General features: G+C 38.2%; 1 protein-coding gene across 1 annotated transcript in view; it reads left to right on the forward strand.

Moving 5' to 3' along the window:
- RIPOR2 (RHO family interacting cell polarization regulator 2) overlaps positions 1-22,231 on the forward strand; it is a 62,505-nt gene that overhangs the window by 25,171 nt on the left and 15,103 nt on the right. Inside the window, exons 9-16 of the mRNA XM_044683513.1 lie at positions 2,592-2,717; positions 3,298-3,446; positions 6,528-6,657; positions 7,282-7,431; positions 9,580-10,269; positions 14,315-14,496; positions 17,997-18,165; positions 21,812-21,947. Of these exons, the coding sequence (XP_044539448.1) occupies positions 2,592-2,717; positions 3,298-3,446; positions 6,528-6,657; positions 7,282-7,431; positions 9,580-10,269; positions 14,315-14,496; positions 17,997-18,165; positions 21,812-21,947 (1,732 nt within the window). The remainder of the gene's footprint in view (positions 1-2,591; positions 2,718-3,297; positions 3,447-6,527; positions 6,658-7,281; positions 7,432-9,579; positions 10,270-14,314; positions 14,497-17,996; positions 18,166-21,811; positions 21,948-22,231) is intronic.

Consider the following 22,231-nt stretch of genomic DNA (forward strand, 5'->3'; position numbering starts at 1 on the left):
GTGTATTGTCTCATAGGTGGAAGATTGGTAAGGGTGGGCAATGGGGGCCAAGTGACTTGCCCAGGGTCACACAGCTGGGAAGTGGCTGAGGCCGGGTTTGAACCTAGGACCTCCTGTCTCTAGGCCTGACTCTCACTCCACTGAGCTACCCAGCTGCCCCTCTATTTTTATATATTTTAAAAATATTTCCCAATTACATTTTTGTTTTTGTTTTTGTTTTTTTTTTTAATTTTTTAAACCCTTAACTTCTGTGTATTGACTTATAGGTGGAAGATTGGTAAGGGTAGGCAATGGGGGTCAAGTGACTTGCCCAGGGTCACACAGCTGGGAAGTGTCTGAGGTCGGATTTGAACCTAGGACCTCCTGTCTCTAGGCCTGGCTCTCAATCCACTGAGCTACCCAGCTGCCCCCTCCCAATTACATTTTAACCTGGTTTGGAAGCACTGGGATGGGGGGAGTCTGGGCCCCATGGGGCCAACTGATTAAGTGTTTGACACCTCTACTATAGCCCAACTAACACTGAAGAGTGGGGAGGGAAAGAATAAGCATTTTTATAGCACCTGATTCATGCCAGGTAAGTAAGCACTTTACTCTCATTTGATCTATGTGATAAATAAGAGGAATATCGAGAATTATGAAAACACCTTTAGAAAATACTACAAAATGGAAAAAAGAGCCAAACCAGAACAGATTATGTATAAACTACAATAATATTAAAAGAAAATGAATGTGAATGAATGGACAAAAAGTATGCATGGAGGTTTAGGCAGTGACTAAAAAGTGAAGATTTTTTATGCCTTGAAATTCATTTATTTAAATGGAAATAGTTTTAAAAGAAGTTTAATTGGCTGTTCGGATGTCTAAGAAATGTGGTGGGTGGATAGAGAGAAGAGAGACAGTTTTGAGGCAATGCAGACCTCGCTGGGTTCAAGCCCTGCCTCCATCTGACCCAGAATAGCAGCATGACCATGGGAAAGTCACTACCCTTGGCTCAGTAAGCATGATAAAATCAGCAGGTCAGGAGTGTCCCCTTGCCCTACCAAGTATTTAACATTAAGTGTTTAATAAATCATTAAGAAACAAAAACAGAAGCAGACATTGACAGAGTGCTCTACTGTTTACAAAACACTCAAGCACATTCTCTCATTTGATTCCCATAGCAAACCTGTGATGCATTTATTCCCAGTATTGTCCTCATTTATTTAGGTGAGACTTCTAAGGTTCACAGAGGTTAAAGGGCATGTCTGCAGTCATAATCCTAGAAAATGGCAGTTAGGACTATTACCCTGCCTTTCTAAAGCCAAATCTAACCCATTCTATTGTAATAAGAACAACCTAATAAGAGCAGCTTGAAATGAATAATAATAGCTCACCAACAGAGAGCTTGAAGGTTTGAAAACATTTTCCTTACAGCTCTATTAATGAAGTATTATAAATATGACTGTCCTCATTTCTAGAGATGAGGCAGGAAATTCAGAGAGTTCACCCAGTCCCACAGTAAATGGTGGCCAGACTTGAACTTCTTTCTTTCTTTCTTTCTTTCTTTCTTTCTTTCTTTCTTTCTTTCTCTTTCTTTCTTTCTTTCTACCCTTACCTTCTGTCTTAGAACCAATACTGTGTATTGGTTCTAAGACAGAAGAGCAGTAAGGGGTAGGCAATGGGAGTTAAGTGACTTGCCACAGGGTCACATAGCTAGGAAGGCCAGATTTGAACCTAGGACCTCCCCTCTCTAGGCCTGGCTCTCAATCCACTGAGCCATCAAGCTGCCCCCAGGACTTAAACTTCTTTCTGCTTCTCCCTAGTCCACTGGACTTTTTTTACGGAAGTATAATGTCCCTCTCTCTCACCACTGATTATCCACCACCACTACCACCATCTATTTTGTTTTTCCTTTAGAGAACCATATATATTATTCTCTTTTAAAATTTTAACATTTTATTTTTTCCCAATTACATGTAAAAACAAAAATCCCACTTAATCATAATGAATGATTTCTTGGATTAAGTCATTGTAGTCTGATAGGATTTTGTTTAAAATGTTTAAGTAAATGTTCATTAATGATATTGGCCTATAGTTCTCTTTCTGTGATTTATCTTTTCTTGATTTGTGTATTAGGGCTATATTTGATCTTTTTTTTTTCTTTTCCCATCAGTAAGATTTTATTTCTTCCAAATTTCATGTAAAAATTTTTTTAGCATTTATTTTCTAACATTTTGAGTGCCAAATTTTCTTTCTCCTTCTCTCCTCCCTGTCTCCCTGAGATGGCAAGCAATTTTATTTTGATTATACATGTGCTATCATATAAAATGTATTTTCATATTTCTCATGTTGTAGAAGACACATTAAAAAAATGAAGAAAATAAAGTGAAAAAATGGCTTGCTTCAATCTGCATTCAAATTCCATCGGTTCTTTCATTATTCCTTTTTCAAAAGTCTTTTTCCCCTCACATAAATTGTGCAGAAAGCACCTAGAGTAGTAGCAGTATAATGATACATAAATAAAATGGGTAGTTGCTCTATTTACTTGTACTTTTAAACTTTGCTTGCTAAAAAGAACATGGGAATATAAAGGGTTTTTGTTTTTGTATCAGATTTTCATGAAGTATGGCAGGCAGCGTTGGAAACTAAAAGGCAAAATAGAGGTGAATGGCAAACAGAGCTGGGACGGAGAAGAAATGGTTTTCCTGCCTTTGATAGCTGGATTAATTTCCATTAAGGTACTCTGCATACACAATCCTTCCTACTACCCATTTAATTTTTTAACTACATTCATTTCATTTCTTTTTACATTGTTTTCATTTCTAAATTTATTCTTTCTACCTTCCCTAATAGAAAAAAAAAATAAGAAAGAAAAGTCATTTGGCTCAACCAGCCAAAAATAACTCAAGTCTAACAGCATATAGAGAATGGTGCTGCTTAACCTGTGATTCTAGTGCAATGATATATGGACAGCAGGGATCTATGGCATTTAGCCTGCAACTTTGGCTCCCAGACCTGCCTTTTCCGCTCTCTGCTCTAAATGCTTCCACAAAAGGAATGTGCCTGGCATTGAGGCGTGGAGGCCTATCTGTGAGCAGGAGTATATAAAATGATGACTGAAGTCAGTGTACAGACTCCTTTGATTGGTGCATATCATCTTATACTCCAAATCCTTTTGTTACTGAATTACTGATTTCTTCCAGATGGCTGGTTTCTTTCTTCCTTGATAAGACATGCTATATAGTGGTATTCTTTTAAAATGGCATTTTCCCTTTACACTTATATTACCAGGTGGTCCTTTCTTTTTCTCTCTAATAGGTCACAGAACTTAAAGGACTTGCAACTCATATCCTGGTGGGAAGTGTCACCTGTGAGACAAAAGACCTTTTTGCAGCCCGGCCTCAGGTGGTAGCTGTTGACATCAATGATCTTGGCACCATCAAATTAAATTTGGAAATCACTTGGTAGTAAGTTATCCTTTTTAAATTTGCTTTCAAAGAGTGGGCAACCCTACCACCCCTACTCTTATCTCCTCCCCAAAAATTATTTTTAGATAAATATACAAATAAAGCAGACTATTCTGAAATGAGATGGTTAACTTTCCAGAAGGATTCTGATATTCATCTGGTCATTTTGAGATTTATCCCCTTTTGTATCTCATATCAATTAATATGTGTTTATCACATATTTATTAGGTGCCAGAGGCTATGGTAAGTACCAGAGACATGAAGAAAAAGAAAAAGTAGGCCTTGAAGGAGAGTACAATCTTATAGCAAAAGCAACATGTACGAAAATTAGAAGTAAAGAGAAAGTAGCCATAGAGGGAAAGGCAGTAGCAGGTGAAGGGTCTACAAAAGGCCTTTTGTTAGAGGTGACATTTGAACTGATTCTTAAAGTCAGGGATTCATGGGAAAACACCCTAAAATTAATTAGTTAATTAGTTAGAAAAAGGTCAGAGATTCCTCAAAGTAGAGGTGATAAAGGAGAACAACATTTCAGGCACAGGAGCAGCCCTGCAAATGCTTGGAGGTGGACAGGTAGGCAATAAAACGTTATGTGTGAGGAACAGAAAGAAGTCCAATATATCTGGACCATAGAGAATATAGAGAGAAGAAACATGCAAGAAAACTGAAAAGATAAGAATAAGCCAGGTTGCAAGGAATTTAAATGCCAAACCAGATTTTATATTTGGTTCTGTCCTTCCCCCATTTTACAGGAAAAAAATGAAGACTTTCAATTGCCTAACACTGCCCAAGGGGGTGGGCAGTGGCCTTTGGAGGTATGAGCTTATTCTAGTAAGTGATTCAGTGAATTCTCTTACTTAGTGTTAAGTAGGTGCTTTGAGTTCTTGATTTGTTTTGCTAAAAATAGAGGAGAGAGTTAATTCTCTCTTCATAGTAATCTGGTTGAGAGGTGGCAAGAGGAGGCTGATCAAGAGTAGTGGCGTGGACAAGTAGAAAAGGGAACTTACTGGAGAGATGTTGAGGAGAAAGAAATTACCAGATTTGACAGTGGATACTTGGAATGAACAAGAGGAAAGAGTTGAAGATGACATCAGACTTGTGAAACAAGGTGACTGGGTGGATGGTGATGCCCTCAAAACGAATGGGACAGTTCCAAAGGGATAGACTTGGAGAAAAAGATAATGAGTTCTGTTTTGGACACAGTGACTTTAAGATGCCTATGCAGCCTGCAATATGAAATTTCCAGTACTCAGTGGTGATATGGGACTCAGTTCAGGAGAAGGAAAGGGGTGAGATAGCTAGATTTTGAAATCATCTGAATAGAGATGACAGTTTTCCCCATAAAAACTGAAGAGATCATCAAATAAGAAAGTATAGAGAGAAATGAGAAGATGGCCCAAGACAAAGACTTTGAAAAAAATATTCACAATTAATGAACATGAGCTAGGGGAGTATCTAGCAAAGGAGATGGAAAAAAAGAGTCACAAGACAAAAACCCCAAGATGAGAAGAGTATTCAGGAATAAAAAGTGGTCAACAGAGACATCAGGAAGATGAGGAGAGAGAAAAGACCATGACATAGTATTATGCTTTCTCTTATTCTTCTACCTATTTTTACTAATTTTAAATGTTTTCAATTTCCCTTTTTTGTGCCAAATTTAGTTTTGTAAGTCATTTCCAATCCTTTTTTGGAAATAGACAGGGGAGCATAGTCTTAAATAAGTACATTTAGTAACGTGATTTGCTAAGATGGATGAACCTCCTCATCAAAGCAAAAGATTTATTTTCTCAATCAGGATTCCAACAGAAATAGTTAACCTAAAGCTGCCTCCTATAGGAGAGAGAGCTTAACTATATTGTTAAAAGTTGAAGTGCTTTAGGTAGTAACTAAGCACTTTGGAGTTCAACCTCAGGACCCTCTGACTCCAAATTCAGTATACTCCTCATTGTGACATGTTGCCTATGTAAGTCAGGTGAATACTCGTGATGTTTGAAATAAGCTTATGCGTCTATACATTGTCTCCAGTAAAATGGAAGGGATTCTGCTTTGGGTGCTGAACTGGAAACATCTTATATAAATGTTAAGCTATTTTTATTTACTTCATGTCCTCTTTTCAGAGGATGGTTTCATTTCCTTTTACCTATTTCTTAACACATCCCCTCCCTTCAAAACAATACCATATCTCAAGAAGGAAAATAAATGCCTTTGCTAGCAAAAAAAAAATTGAAGTGCTTATGACATATGGTTATGAAAATGTTGTCCTCGCCATCACATAGTACTCCCTGGAGTAACACAAAACATTGATGGCAGAAGGTTCTACCACACAAGCAGAGTAAGGCACAAACCCAGCAACTCTCTTGTTATATACTGAAGCAATTTTGTTATTAGCTTTGACCTTTTGTCTATAGAACAAGAGATTATTTTCTGTTAGATGAGCTGCATGGTATTGTAATGACTGGAATAATTTGGAGCAGAACATCATCCATCACAATCATAAGTGGCTTTTGCAACAGCTAAAAATAAATAGGATTTTCCTTTCAAGTGTTTTATTTATATTGAATCACAGTATGCTAATCCCTTGAATTGGTATAGTGCCTATCTCCAGAGATTCATAACACTCTTAAGACTCTTCATATATCTCTCAATTCTTTCATCTGAAAAAGGAGGGTGCTGGAATAATTGATCTCTAAGGGTCCTTCCAATTCTAAAATCCTATGCCCCTTAAGAGATTTAAATATTAAAATTCTCCTTTTGTCAATGGAAGAACAGTCACAAAGAAAAATGAAGATTAAATTATATGAAAGTCACATTAAATTAGATGTAAGTAAGGGTAGGAATAGAACCTGGGTTCTTCTGTCTCTAAATTCAGTTTTCTAGCCATTGTTTTTTCCTGCCTACATTTTTACTTGTGCTCTAAAATACACCTGGCCAAGTACCACCCACTTCCTTTTTATTTCATTTGGCTTCTGTGCAAGTTAGGCACTTAGGTGAGAATGTGTATTTTGGCCTTTTGTTGAATGGCCAGAGATGGATTTGAAAATCCTGTACACTCTGCAGCATAATAAAAGAGCAATTGTTTTGCAGTCCGTTTGATGTGGAGGACATAACCTCATCTACAGGCACTGGGAATAAGGCCTCAGCTCTCCAGAGGAGGATGTCCATGTACAGCCAAGGCACTCCAGAAACCCCTACCTTCAAGGATCACTCGTTTTTTGTAAGTTCAAGGTCGTCTCCCGGTTTGACATGACGAAAGCCAAAGCAATGCCCATGCCACATGTTTGAAACGCTTGACAAACAGTACAAGTGGCCTCTTTTCATAACTACTTCCCTGTGCCAGCCTTCCCCTCCCTGCCCTGAACCTCCTTCTTCTTTCTCCCTTCCCTCTCCACCCATGAAGGGCTACATTATTCTTCCTGTTCACTGACAAAATATATTTGAAATATGTTTGTGCTCCTCTGCCTGCACTCAGCCCCACCTCCTAACTCATAAACTTTTTGTTGTACTTCCTTCTCTAATATTCCTCCAGAATAGGAGTTCTTAACCTGGGCTTTTGATTCCCAATGGGATCTGTGTATTTCAGATAGTCTGAATTCGTTTTCTTATATTTTAGTAACTATATTTCAGTATGATTAGTTTCTTTGCTAATCCTATGTTATTTTAAAACACTGTTCTGAGACAGGGTACATTTCCCAGACTGCCTTGGCTCAAAAAAAGTTTAAAAACTAACTCTAAAATCCAGTTGTTTAGTTTGACCAAGCAGACGTTGTAACAAACAGGAGTGTGCTAGCCCTGGTCCATTTGATTGACTAACTCCCCCGTTCTGCTTTAACTTCTGAAGAAGTGGCTGCATCCTTCACCATTCAAGCCCCGGAGGTTAGCAGTCTTAAGTGCCTTACACGATACGTTCTTGGCCAAGCTTCAGCGCAGCCGTTCATTCAGTGACCTGCCCTCCCTCAGACTGAACCCCAAAGCAGTGCTAGATCTTTATGTGAGTTTGGTTGGAGTGAGGTTTGAAGTGCATCCTTCAGTTGGCATGTCTGGTGATCTCTCTTCACAGCTTGCACTTGATTTTGTTGACAAAATGCTGGAGGAAAATGGTCAGATCTGGGCTATAGGAATTTTCTAGTTGATGCAAAACTCACTCAAAGAGTATTGATGACATTGTTGTGAGGCTGGCTTTCTGTCTTTCCTGATGGAGGAATCTTGACCTGTCGTTGGTGTTCTGTGACTTTCCAGCACTTTTTCCCCTACTGTAGCAAGGGTGCATACAGTGTGCCAGAAATCAAAAGGAAGGGCCCTACTATGTGATTCTAATCTTCAAGGGACCACTTGAGTCTCCACTATGTCGCCACTATGAATGTGAGTCAGTAAACAAGATGATCTTAAACATATCTTCAAAATTCTTTTGTTTCAGATAAATGAGCAAAAATGTTGCCAGCCTCATGTTGCTAAAATTATTACCTCTGTAGATATATTAATGAAGAGAAAACCCATTCTAGTACAATAAGCAAATTAAGAGTTAACAAAAAAAAAAGGGAAAATTAACCTTTGTTGTGGATTCTTGTAAAGTGAAAGCAAATGTGATTTTTTTTTTAAGTCCAGAAGTCAAGCTATGATTGTCTGCTTTTCCCCAGCAAAATCAGCAAAATTAGTTGAAGCTTAATAGTTTGTCACTTTCTATAGACCGAGGACTTTGTGTGATTTAAAGAATTAACAAAGACCTAAGCCACATTCCCAGAAGCTTGAGTTTTTGTATATTTAAAGAGTTTAGGATGTTAGCCTATTATGATGTTAGTTTCCTAAAAGAACTCCCTTGATACATTCTCAGGAATGGGTTTGTTTATGTGTGTATATGTATATATATATTTGTGTGTTTTGTGTGTGTGTGTGTGTCTATGTTGATTTCTAACTCTGGAGCTATCTAGTTTCCCTGTATATTATCACCTATCCTACAGTTATTGCTGTCTCCTATTTATCTGAAGATGATGCCCACTTGAGTGAGCCTAGTACTGTATATAGTAATATACATTTATGCAATAAATATTCTATAATGGATTCCAAGTACTATTGCCTCTTGTGTTCCCTGAATGGATGATTACATGGAGACAATTAGTTCTGATTTTTTTTTAACCCTTACCTTCCGTCTTGGACTCAATACTGTATATTGGCTCCAAGGCAGAAGAGTAGTAAGGGTAGGCAATGGGGGTCAAATGACTTGGCCAGGGTCACACAGCTGGGAAATGTCTGAGGCCAGATTTTAACCTAGGACCTCCCATCTCTAGGTCTGGCTCTCAATCCACTGAGCTACCCAGCTGCCCCCAGTTCTGATTTTTTTTTTTTTTAGCACAGGAAGACTATACTAGCATTTATATACAAAGTGTTCTAAATAGAGTTCTAACTGGGAGATTCTACCTGCCATGGAATCTTTGTTAGAGGGCCTCTCTTCTATTTTGGCAGGGTCTATGCATTCCAACAAATTATGCATATATTTAATTATATACAGTATATATTATGCCCAAACCAGTGCAAAGTTTATATAAGTACATATATATGTTTATATGTAATATATAATTAGAATAATTTTGTTATAACCTAATAAACAATTATATTTTATTATATCATTAATACATTATATTATAAATTTTAGAAAATACTTGTGAAATTATTTTTATATTTCTATAATTTATTATATTTTATTATAATGATATATAATGCTTTGAACTGATTCTGGCATAATCACAGATTAATAAAAGAATCCAAGATACTTATAATTTCTAGTACTATTAAGGATTAACAAGAAAATAAAGGGTCCTACATGGTAGCTTTTGAAGCACCTGCATAAGAGGAAGCTGCATGAATATGGGAAAAGGTTTAATAGATTTCACCCCAGAATCTAAAGTGTTGTTTTTTGGTTTGTTTTTTTTAAACCCTTTCCTTCTGTCTTACAAGCAACACAAAGTATTGGTTCCAAGGCAGAAAAGTGGTAAGGGCTAGACAATGCAGTTTAAGTGACTTGCCCAGGATCACACAGCTTAGGAAGTATCTGAGACTAGATTTGAACCTGGGATCTCCCATCTCTAGGCCCTGAAATTTTTTATTTATAAAAGTAATAACTTTGGATGCTTTATTTCTACAGTCTAATCTACCTGATGATATCTTTGAAAATGGAATGGCAGTTGAGGAAAAAAGACCCCTGTCTCTCAGTTTTTTTGACTTGCCCAATGGTGATTGTGCCTCATCTTCTAAATCAACTGGTTCTTCTACTAACATTGGTCAGTCTAATCCAGAAATCACCGTCACCCCAGCAGAAAATCACCATAGCAATCTAGCCTCCCAGATCTTCCCTGGGGAAGACATAGAACCAGGCTCTTTCAGGAATTCCACAGCAGAAGTCCAGGACCCAAAGCTACTACCAGAGCACACAGAAGAGAACCAGAAAGCCTCCCCGGTTGCTTCTGAAGTGTGCCAACAAACACCGGGTCCAGGGGGTGACAACCTGTTCCTGCAAAATAATGTCGCTGTGTCACTTCTGCAAGATTCAGATGAGGCATCTGAGCTTAAACCTGTGGAACTGGACACCTTTGAAGGAAACATCACCAAACAACTTGTCAAGAGGCTCACCTCAACAGAGGTGCCAGTGATCCCTGAGAGGCTTCCATTTGAGGGCTCAGTCAGTGGAGAATCAGAAGGCTGTAGATCCTTCCTAGATGGGAGCTTAGAGGAAGCTTTTCAGGGGCTTTTCCTAGCACTAGAACCCCATAAAGAGCAATATAAAGAGTTCCAGGATCTGAATCAAGAGGTGATGCACCTGGATGATGTTCTTAAAGTAAGTACATTTTGAGAAAAGTTTGAATGAGTTGGGAAGGGTGGAGTAGGGAGAAGGTCAAGATGTTTCACATTTGTTTTTCAGACTCTAGGACTCTGGATGCCCAACAGTTTGTTTAGAGTAACATCAAAGCTTTTGGGTTTGTTTGGGGTTTTTGGTGTCATGATCAATCTTATAGATGTTAAATCATTTAAATTTCATTTGATTGAGTGCCAAGAGCATTTGGTTATTAGCAATGCTTTTTTTTATTGAAGCTCATATAATAATTTTTAAGTTAAAAAAGTTTAAAATCTGAAAAGCAGCTCCAGTTCTGCAGGTCTCATAGTTACTATCCTCCCTAGAGTAAAGTTGTGACACCTTGATGGTCACAGTGACAGTGATATATCTCTGGATATATCAAGGAAACTGGGAATCTGATGGTCCAATTGAGCTTACCCTTACTCTATGGACAATGACATTCTTTTTCCTGTAGAACAGTTCCATCATTCTACTGTTGAGAAATTAATACAATATTTTCTTAACCAACATATACATATTAAGAGCTGAGAAAAAAAAACAAAAAATAAACAAAATAAAAAGAGCTGAGAAAACAAAATGGCACTCTGCAGACTGGCATGAAACTGGATATCAGATCCCCAAGGTCAGGGAATCACAAGTGACTGTGTAGCAGTGGGAAAGTCCCAAAGCTGGAGCTCAGGAGAAGGGGATATCTTCACCATTCCCTTAGCTGGTCCTGTGGGAATCAAGAAGACTTAGCTGTTCTGGCTTCTTATAACAAGGGTTCTCCCACTCCTTATTGGGATGGTGGAGCCATTTTATAAAGTATCTGCATTCTCCTGCATTTCTCTTGACATCTTGGCTTTGCTTTGTTTGCTTAGTTTGCTCTATGGAAGAGACTTTATGTCTTTTTGTTGGAGAAAGAGTAATTCCTGGGACAGACACATTTCATAGGCTCATAATTCTGCATGTAGAGGTCTAGGAGAATAATAGCAATATGAAGGTCAGGGCATAGAGCACAGGCGCATCTCCCTATGCATCACCATTTCAGTGTTTATGCATCCCACTGGCATTCTTCAGTTATGTAATATATTATTATATGCCCAGGGATTTTTCTGACAAGCTTCATTATCTGTCTTCTGTTATCTCACTGACCTGGTTTCAGAAGTGAATTTATGCCCAAGATAGCTGACCATATCATTCATCTTTCAGTCTTCAGCTGTTCTGCTGCTCATAAGAGATAAGATCAGCTGTCCACAGTGGCATCAGAGAAATAGGAAAGGCAGTCTTTCTCTTTGAGTTGGCTTCCTGGGAAGTCATTTATCTGAGGACGTACATGCATAGGTTGCCTTGACTGGAGACCATCTGACATTAGCTGTAGTCTGGAGTAAAAGCTATCACTTCACTACTCAAACTATTACCTTGTTTATATCTTACAAAGGCATTTGCTGAATTGGGCAATAGGTCTGATTCCCCAAGAGCTAACAGGTGGAAAGGAGATTTCACCTGAGACAGCAATCAGGAATGATCTAACCACTCCCGTTTTCATTTGAAGTGATGAAGATCAACTTAACCTCTTAGGAAACTCCAAATGAATAGCTTCTTGGTCTTTAAAAGTTATTTGTGTTGCTAAGCAAATGAAGAGCCAACATTTGAATTGTATAGTGGATAAAGAACCAACCTTGAAGCCAGGAAGACCTAGTTTCAAGTCCTTCCTCTGAAACAGATTCACTATGTGACCCTAGACAAGTCACTTAACTTAAATTTTAGAAAGGGTGCCATCCTGCATCGATAGTTTCACCACCTGAGCATTTCCTACATCATTAAGTGCAGGCCTTATTTCTAAATCAACAATACAGAGTTATATATTAGCACTGAAAGAGACTTTCAAGTCAATTAGACCAACCCTATCCTGCTTGTTCACAAAATTGAAATTTAAAAAGGTTAAGTGGTATGCCCACCATCACAGATTGTAAGTGGCAGAGTCCAGAACAGGAAGGCAGATCACCTTAATTCCTGTGATCCTAATAAAAATGTTGTTTTTAAAATGATGAAGAGCTGAAACCCAGAATGAAAAATATCAAACTTAGTAGCAATTCTCTAATAAATCAAAGCATATCCAATCCTCATCTGTAGCTATTGTCTAGGGCCTAGGAAGACCAGATAGACTTCTTGGTCACAATAGACATCCTTCCTTCCCCCTGATATTATTAGGAGGCTTCTAGTTTATCCCCGTAACAAATAATGTTTACCAATGGTTTTAGATAGGTGATATTTATCATTTTAAGGAAAGCTCCCTTTATTCCAATGTACTCTAGTGTTTTTTAATAGAAATGAGTCTTCAATTTTGGTCAAAAGCTTTTTCTGCAACTAATGAAATAATGATATGGTTTCTGTTGGTTTTGTTATTGATAAGATCAGTTATGCTAATAGTTATCCTAATATTGAATCAGTCTTGCATTCCTACTATAAATGCCACCTGGTCACAGTACATGATCCTTGGGATATACTGACAGATAGACAATTTTTTTTTTGGCTAAGCTCACTAGTTTTGCTTTTGTCTAAATGTTGCTACCAAATAAAACTGCTGCTTTATTTTTTTTTTAATTTTTAAAAGAAAGCTTCTGCCAGAACTCTTTGATATATTGGACTACCTGGATTCTTTAGGCTGCTTCATTCTGTTGACAGCTAATTCAAGCAAGCCAGAATCCTGTCATGTTGAGTCTGTACTATATTTCCTCCTTCTCCTGAGATTTAATAGGTAGTGTAGGTCTGGGGCAAGTGGCTTTGAATCCAGCCTGAGTAAGTCCAAATTAAGCTGGACAGGGCTTTCTTTTTTTTTCCCCCCTCACATCCTAGGATGCTAAACAGCTTGTGGAGCAGAAAATAAAGGATGCTGCCTCTTGGACGGAGATCACTGAGGGTGAATGAGAACGACTCTGATCTAGGAGACTGAAAGACATTTCCCCATGTGCTTTGTGCCACCTTGGGTGTCAGAGACAGATCTCAGCAAGGACTTTCCTGCCTTGCATTGAGATTTCTACGAACATTGCTACCTAACTGGACGGAGGACTTTTAGGTCTTTTTTACTCACAGGACATGCCCCTCCCTTCACACCCCACTTCAACTCTGTTGAATATTTGGAAGTTGTTTGCAATTCTTTTATTTCTTTCTTTTTAAAAAAACTTAATCCTCTTTCCTTTAATTCTTACTATTGGTGTTATCCAGTTTTTATTTATTCCCAGCAATATGGTAACTGATAATGAATGTTGTCTGCCTATATTGTATTGGGTTTTGCTCTTAAGATACCAAGACTCAATCAGAAGATTGACAGGACTTGGCCCTTCCGAAGAACAGATCTCCAGAGTAGGCAGGGCCTTCCCTTTCTTAGAGGATACCCCCTTCAGCTCTTCCACAGAAGTGGTGACACACATAAAAGCTAGTTGTCATTAAATGTGTATGAAATTCAGAGCTAGGGGGCTTCTAAAAATGCCCAATAAGGAGCACAGTTTAAAGGGAGATGAGAAAAATGTTACATGTAGAACTTAACTTTTGTGGCTGCTATGGAATGTCTGCTTCAAATGCCCAGGTTCCACTTAGGCCAGTGATAGCCTGGTCACCTGAGATTAGGTTATCGTTTCATATTCTGCATACCTAATGCTCTGCAGCCTCAAACCTCCTTGACTCAGCAATTGCTTTTTAAACCTTATTCTTCAATTATATTTTAAGTGGGGGAGGAATAAGTGAAGGAGGCAGTTTTATTTCCCAAGATATCCCAATTATATTTCTTGGTGAATACAAAGTTTTAAAATACGTATAAAATGCCAACCAAAATAAAAGCTTTGGGGGGAAGAAAAAGAACCAAAAAAAAATGTTTTCTCTTGAATCGGTTAAAATGAAGGTTTTTTCAAAAGCATATAAAATGCCAAGCAAAATAAAAGTTTGGAATCAAAAATGACATATCTTGAATTGAGTACAGTGTGTTTGTTTTCTCCTTCAGAATATACATATATTTTTATGTTTTCATTGGTACCTTCTGCCTTTTCAGTGCAAGCCAGGAGGAAGCCGCAGCCGGTCTTCCAGTTTAAGTCTTACAGTTGAGAGTGCTTTAGAAAGCTTTGATTTCCTGAACACCTCTGACTTTGATGAGGAGGAGGATGGTGAGGAGGTTTGTAATGTTGGAGGAGGTGCTGACTCAGTATTTTCAGACACTGAGACTGAGAAAAATAGGTAAGTCAGAAGCTAGTCCCAGCTCGCCCTTCTCTTCTTATCTCATCTACATTCAGTAATTCTGTTTTCCCTTTTGTGGATCCTGGTGCACACATTACTCAAGGAAGATGATTATTCACTGTCCAAATGGCTTTGCGATCTCTTCAGGTCCCTTATTTAGAGATGAGAATAAACTTCCAACATAATTAAACCCAGGGCAACTAGGTGGCACATTGGATAGAGTCCTGAGTCAAGATGACCCATCTTCCTGAGTTCAAATCTAGCCTCAAGCACTTCCTAGCTGTGTGACCCTGAGCAAATCATTTAACCCTTTTTGCCTCAGTTTCCTCATCTGTAAAATGAGCTGGAGAAAGAAATGGCAAACCACTCCAGTATCTATGCCCCAAAAAAATCCCAAATCGGGTCACAAAGAGTCGGACACAACTGAAACAACAATAACAACAACAAGAATGGTTAAACCCATCTAAAATATGAATCTTTGGAGTTGGTCCTGGAGGCCATTGTAAGTTTCTTCTTCAGAGCCAGGGAAAAAAAACTAAAAGGATTTCTTTTTTGTTTAGACTTTAACATCGGCAAATTGTCCCCAAAGTAAATAATTGGTAGTTAACTACTGAGACAGAAGCATTATTTCAGGAGAACTCTTCCTTGACATAGGTTTGGACCTGGTTCTCCTTCACATGGATCTGATTACTAATTCCTTCTTTTGTTTTGAGCTATTTTTCTCCTTTCCTTTATCCCACTGAGGCTTTGCATGGATTATGTTTGTCAATCACAGTAACATAAGGCCAGATTTATGCACTATTTTAAAAGGGTTACTTTTTCCCCACTCCTTACCCCAATTGTTATAACATGGCCTTCTTCTTGTCCTCTGTCTTTTTGGTGGAATGGTCAAGATGCTGATCTCCCAAGATGATCTTCATTGTGTTTCTTGGTGTGGCTAGAACTATATTTTCGCATTAGAACATGGCATTTTATTTTGTAATTTCAGGTGGGGCAAAACAACCACGTTGCAACATGCCCAATTCTATCAGTTACTACAAAGAGGTCACCAAACATTTTCCCAGAGAAAGAGATTTTCTTACCTCTAGTCTACTTTGGGCATTATTTAATTTGAACAGGTTTTCAAGTTACAACAAACTAAAGCTATTCTGATTTCAAGAAATCCAACTTTTAGAAGGGTTAATTCTTTTCCTTCAGTTTGTTCCTCATATGTGAACTAGAACCTGAGAAGAAAAATGGCACATGGAGTTTGTTGTTGAACCAACCTCGGAGTTACTCAAATTCAACCTAAAAAATTAATGAAGTGTTTTAATTATAATGGTGATTAGTTCTTCCCTGCAAGTTATCCTTACTAACCTAATTGGATTTGAATTGATTCTAAATCTTGATGTTTCTAATTTAGGGGAGGCTTTCATATATTTCAGCAAAGAGTTTTGGGGAAAGAGAGATGGGTTTGAGACAGTTTACGAGCAGACTTAATGGACCAGAATTATCATTTCATTCATCTAGAGAACACCCTGTGAGGAAACTCCCTCTATAACTGTGGATTATCATCATCTAGCATTTTTAGAGAGTTTTTAGGTTTGCAAAGCTCTTTTCATGTTATCTCATTTGATCCTCACAACAACTGAGGTAGATACTACTATTATGCCCATTTTACTACCGAGGAAACTAAGGCTGAGGACTTATGTGACTTACCTAGGATCTCACAGCTAATAAATGTCTATGGGAGTCAGACTTTCTGACTCTATCCACTAAGCCACCCACCTGCTTGTAGATATATACTACTCCTCTGCAATTTCAAGTCATCTTGGAGACTTACCTGGAGTATTGAGAGCCAAGTGTTTTGCTATTTGGTCATTCAACCAGTATGTCAGAGAAAGGACTAGAGCCCATATGTTCCTGGTGCAAAGTTGGGCCTAATAAACTTTGGGACATGCCACTGCACACTTCTTTTGTGAAAGCATTTGCTAAATTCTAAAATGATATGAAAAGGTTTTGTTACATGCAATGCCACTATACCCAACCTAGGGTACAAATATTTGAATTTTGTTTTTGTTTTTTATAACCTACCTTCTGTCTTAATATCAATACTAAGTATTAGTTCCAGTGCAGAAGAGCGGTAAGGGCTAAGCAATTGGGGTTAAGTGACTTGTCCAGGATCATATGGCTAGGAAATGTCTCAGGTCAAATTTAAACATAGGTCCTCCCAACTCCAGACCTTTTCCCTAGCTACCCCCAAGCTTTAGTTTTAGTTCTAGATTTTAGTGCAAGACTGTTGGGTGATATAATTGTCTAAGAATTGGAAGACATGTTCTAGTCTAAACTCTGTGACTTCTGTTATAGCCTGGGAAAACTACTTAATTTACAGAAGCTTCAATTTCAATAAGCATAGTACTACCTATTTCATAGATTTGTCATGGCCTACCTTGGCAATCTAGTGAAACCTATGGACTCCTCAAAATGTTCTTAAATGCATAAAATGAAATCTAGGATTACAAACGAAATCATTATTAAAATATCTTTTTTAAAGGTTCATGGACCCTGCTTAAGAAGTCCTGTACTTGATTTAAAAGTGCTTTTAAAAAATAAAAAACTTTAAATAAATGTTCCAGAAATTCTAGGTAGTATATAATATGATTTTTAAAAGTTTGAAGTAAAGATTTAACAATTAAAGAACACTGGGCAAAGAAACAAGAGATGGTAGTGCGAGACCCATGTCTTTGTGTCTGGTGAGAGGGAAGGTGAAATTTAGGATGCCACTAGATATTTAGTGTTTAACTACTTTCATTTTGGTTCAGAGTAGGAGAACGTCTCTCATTTCAGTAGTTTTTCCCCCCACTTTTCATTCTTCAAGTAGCCATTGATCTGTAGCCAGAAAAACAAAAACAAAAACAAGCTTTGACAGATTATTTCTTAATAGTATTGCTCTTGGGAAACCACAAATCTAGAGGCTGGTTTAATCCCAGAAAATTTGGCAAATCACCCTGTCAACGGTCCAGAAAAACACAAGAAGTGCAAAATGAGAGCCTGTTTCAAAGGCTTCTTAATGAAAATCCTTTACAAAAGGCTTATTGTTCTTAAGGAACAAACATGGGTCTCTGCTCAGTCACTTGATTTCAGAATACTTGCCTTCCAGGCTGAGATATGGGGTATTGGTTAAATGGTTTCTCCATTCTTCATGGCTGTCAACTGACAAGTCACTGTTTCTGGAGGGGCACAAGTGTAGCTATGTGAAGTTGCCCTGTCACTTGCCTTTAAAAATCAGTTGTGAGGATGGCTAGGTGGCTCAGTGGATAGAGAGCCAGACCTAGAGACAAGAGCTCCTACCTTTCGATCTGTCCTCAGACACTTCCTAGCTGTGTGATTCTGGGCAAGCCACTTACCCCCAGTTGTTACTGTTCTGTCTTAGAACCAATATTTAGTGTCAAATCTAAGACAGAAGGAATAGTTTTTTTTTAAAAGTTATGAATGTTTCACCCACCCTCCTGCTTCAACAGTTACAGATCGATTCACCCTGAAGCCAGGGGGCATCCTAGTGAAGCGCTGACAGAAGACACGGGAGTCGGTACCAGTGTAGCGGGAAGTCCTCTTCCCCTGACCACAGGAAACGAAAGCCTTGACATCACCATAGTTAGGCATTTGCAATACTGTACCCAGCTCATCCAGGTAGGATTGCTGTATGTATTCCCTCTCTATTTGTGCCACAGATTGCTGCTATGTAATGGAATTGAACGGATTCAGTTGAATACACTCCCTGAAGGAAGGGACTTTTCATTTCTCAATGTCTCCTGAGCACCCAACACATGTAGACAGCTAAAGCTTGTTTTCAAAATCCCCCTTTTTTATTTAACTGATACAATGAGTACATAGGAAAATGAAAAGAGCCTTGCTATGGACCAAACTTGCCAATTTTCTGGCTAGCATGGGTAAGTTCCCATACCCTCCTTGCATCCTCTTTTTTTGAAACATTGCTCATAGTCCAGCCCCAGGCAGAGAGAGAACATCCACCCAAAATACTGCAGATCATTAGATCTAATCTCACAGGGTCCCACACCAGTCTAAGAAGCTAGGTCTCTTAATGGTAATGGAGTGGAATTACCCAGAGCAATTAATGGCAAATCATGGTAGTGTGGTAATGAGTGAAAGAAAATAGAATTTTGAGAATCACCATCTACAAAGAAATTGAGATTGAACTCCAAGAGCCTTCTCTTTAAGTGATATATTTTCAGCAAAAAGATCCAATGACATGGTCACTCCCAGTTCACACACACACATATTCTATCTCCACATCTGCTCCTTGCCATTGTGAGCATTTTCTTTTTCTATTTGGAGAATCAGAACTGTGCCAAACAGATCTCTTCATCTTAGTCCTCAAAATGTCCTGGAGGCATTGACATTAATTAGGACCAGTGCTCCATCAGTCATGCTGGCTTGGATATAAAGAAGGAGTACTTCATAACCTTTATTTTTCTCTCTTTTTCCAGATACATTTAACATAAGCACTGCATTGCCTCTCACTTCCTAAATGCAGATTAGTTCCAGGAGCCAACATGAACCCTCTGGGGATCTGTACCCAAACAACCTCCTACTGATACATGCACTGTTTAAACACCCCAGTGACACATTCACTAACTCTGACTCCCACAGTTTTCACAGTTACTTAATACAAACATTAGCTCTCCATCCTCCAGACACTTAAACTAAGCTATGTGTGTCACTGACATCCAGTGACTTAGCATCAAACCTACTCCACCAAGACCAGTTTCAGGAAAATATCCAACCACTTTTATAACAATCAGTTCTTGATAAGACCCCCTTCCTTCAGAGTACAGCTGCCAGCCTTTCATGTTGAGCGGCCCTGGAGCCCAACATCCTGAAAGAATGAACACAACACTGAAACAGACCCTAATAAAAGCATGTTGAGGGGGCAGCTGGGTGGCTCAGTGGATTGAGAGCCAGGCCTAGAGACAGGAGGTCCTAGGTTCAAATCCGGCCTCAGACACTTCCCAGCTGTGTGACCCTGGGCAAGTCACTTGACCCCCATTGCCTACCCTTACCAATCTTCCACCTATAAGTCAATACACAGAAGTAAAGGGTTTAAAATTTTAAAAAAAAAGCATGTTGATATGAATCAACTATCTTCAATCCAATAAAAATACCAGCAAAGAACTTTAGCTCTTCAGTCAGAAGAGAGCCAGAGAATTGATCTATGATTTTCCCAAAATCAGTCAGGGGGTTTCTTTTGTCACTTCTAAGCTGTCACTCACTTGCGTTTCTAGTAATAGATGAAAGAAAAGGGGAAAAAAGGATTTAAACACCTATGTGCCAAGAATTATTATACCTACTGAGGATACAACTAACTAGGAAAAGTAGGCAACCCTGGCTCTCAGGGAGCTCACTCTCCTAAATAGGGGAGATAACATACATGCTCAATATGTTTTCTCTCCATTTCTAGCTGTATTTCTAAAAATATTTTTTATGTTGAATGAACATTTTAGAATTACACTATAGTACTGGGGAAAAGAGATTTCATTTGTAGGATGGAATAGAAAAGTATTTATCTTGTGCTTATTATGTGCCAAGCACTTGAGAATTTATAAAGACAGCATGGTATATCTGCTATATCTACTTAGTCTACTTTTCCTGTCCCCTTTCCTCTATATAGTTGTCCAGGAAATGGGATTACAATAAGGGATCCATAGACATAGTTATGCCTCAGAGGGGTAAACAAGAAGTGGGCACCCAGACCTGGAAGCAAGCTCCAGTTGATTGTCTCACTCTCTATCCCCATTAGTTAGAAGAGTCAAAGTAGAAAAGGAAGCTGTGCAGAACCAAAAGCAAGTTTCTTAGGCTGAGGAGCAGGTGTGGACCTAGAATAGCCATATTCTCTCATCCCCTTCTCTCACAAATAAGACTACTTAAAATGGCCTCAGATGGCTTTTAAGGGCGATGATAAATTGGCTACCAATTAAGATCGCTAGATATAGATAGATTCTAATTTGAGCCATCTGGCCAGGATCCTAGTATATATCTGAAGAATATAAATTGTCCCATAAACACTGTTTTGGGTTGGTAAGCCATGAAGACCAGAAAGAAATTGAACAGAAAGTGTATAACATACATTTTCTGGTCAATATGAACTAGGGTTTTTATTTATTCTTGACTATATTATTATCACTGAGCATTTCTATAAGACGGCTTTCACACTTTTTTTTATTATCCTCATTGAACCTGATATTGTGTTAAATAAATTGCTCTGGAAATTATCTACCAGTCAGTGAAAAATTAAATATTTCTGGTGACTCCCAAAAAGAAGATGATTTCCTTCTAGAAACTCATTGGCTCACTGATTACTCAGGTTGTCAAATGACTGCCAGTATCCATAATCATAGCATTCATGGAATGAAACTTTGAGATTAGGGAATCAAAGAAAGGCATTGGGAAAATTAGGTGAATGACTGCAGATTTTGAAAATAATTACAGATTCATCAATAATTTATCCATCCCATTTTAAGGTGAAACTCTGCTAGCCTATAAATCCAATCAGGGTACAAACACATAGAGCTGACAAAACAGTAATATCTTAGTCTGGGGTAGTTAAGACTTAGTTTATTAATATTGCATTTGCTTGTATAACAAATACCACCATGTATTCTTGGCAACTTTTTCTTTTATCAGAAAGTTTAATTTTTCAAACTCTAAGCACCTAGCATACCTGACATGACCTCTTTTTAAGCTTGACCCAAAAAAAGAATATTATAAAATATTTTCATAAATAATTGCATCATATTAATAGTATCCTGACCATTACTTCTGCTCAATGAAACTCAGACCTAACTACCCTGGAAGATTAATTATTCCACTATTACATACATATCTGTGCACAGCCAATTGCCTCACAAATGGTAGATTTTAAAGGGCAAGTTAAAACTTAACATCTTAAGTAAAAAGAAAGAGAAATGGGTGAAAGCCTCATCAATTTACATTGAACAGGGGAAAGTACAATTTCAAACATAGTCAGAAATAAAAGCTAAACTAATACTAACACATCTATTTATATCAGGCTGTTGGGACTCCATTTGAATTTGAATGCTCAAATTAATCAGGAATAGCTGTACAAAGTGATCAAACTTTACATCATACACCAAAGGGATGAATGGGAGGAAATGTTTTGAGATTGGCCACCTACACTTTCTCTTTATATCTTCCCAAGACTTAACCCAGTACTTGGAGTAAAGCAGGCCCTTAATAAATGTTTGTTGAATTGGGTTGATGAAAACTATTGAAATAGTGGCTTTGTTCATTTTATTAGCAAATTGTGTTCTCAAGCAAAACTCCATTAATAGCAAGAAATCTCTTAGAGAAGCTCTCTGGACAAGTCCAAGTGATGGAAAAACTTGCAGCTGTCAGTGATGAAAACATGGGGAATATCAGCTCTGTCATAGAAGGTGAGTATCTGTGAGATAAGACGAAATCCCAGGTGAGGATGATCTCCGTGACCAGGAGAAAGTCCCAAACTCCCTTGGCTTCAGTTTCCTTGTCTGTAAAATGAGACGGCCTCTTAGATCTCTTCCAGCTCTAGAATGGTGGTCTTTTTAGATGGCACGATGGTATAAAGGGCCATCTCTGGCCATAGAATAGAAATAAACAAGGGATCATTTCCATTTTGAGAAAGTCTTAAGATTATTCTTGCTTCCCTAAATACCCTACTCTCTCTTCTTCATAGCACCCC

Source organism: Gracilinanus agilis, chromosome 1 (genome assembly GCF_016433145.1).
Source record: "Gracilinanus agilis isolate LMUSP501 chromosome 1, AgileGrace, whole genome shotgun sequence".
Taxonomy (NCBI): domain Eukaryota; kingdom Metazoa; phylum Chordata; class Mammalia; order Didelphimorphia; family Didelphidae; genus Gracilinanus; species Gracilinanus agilis.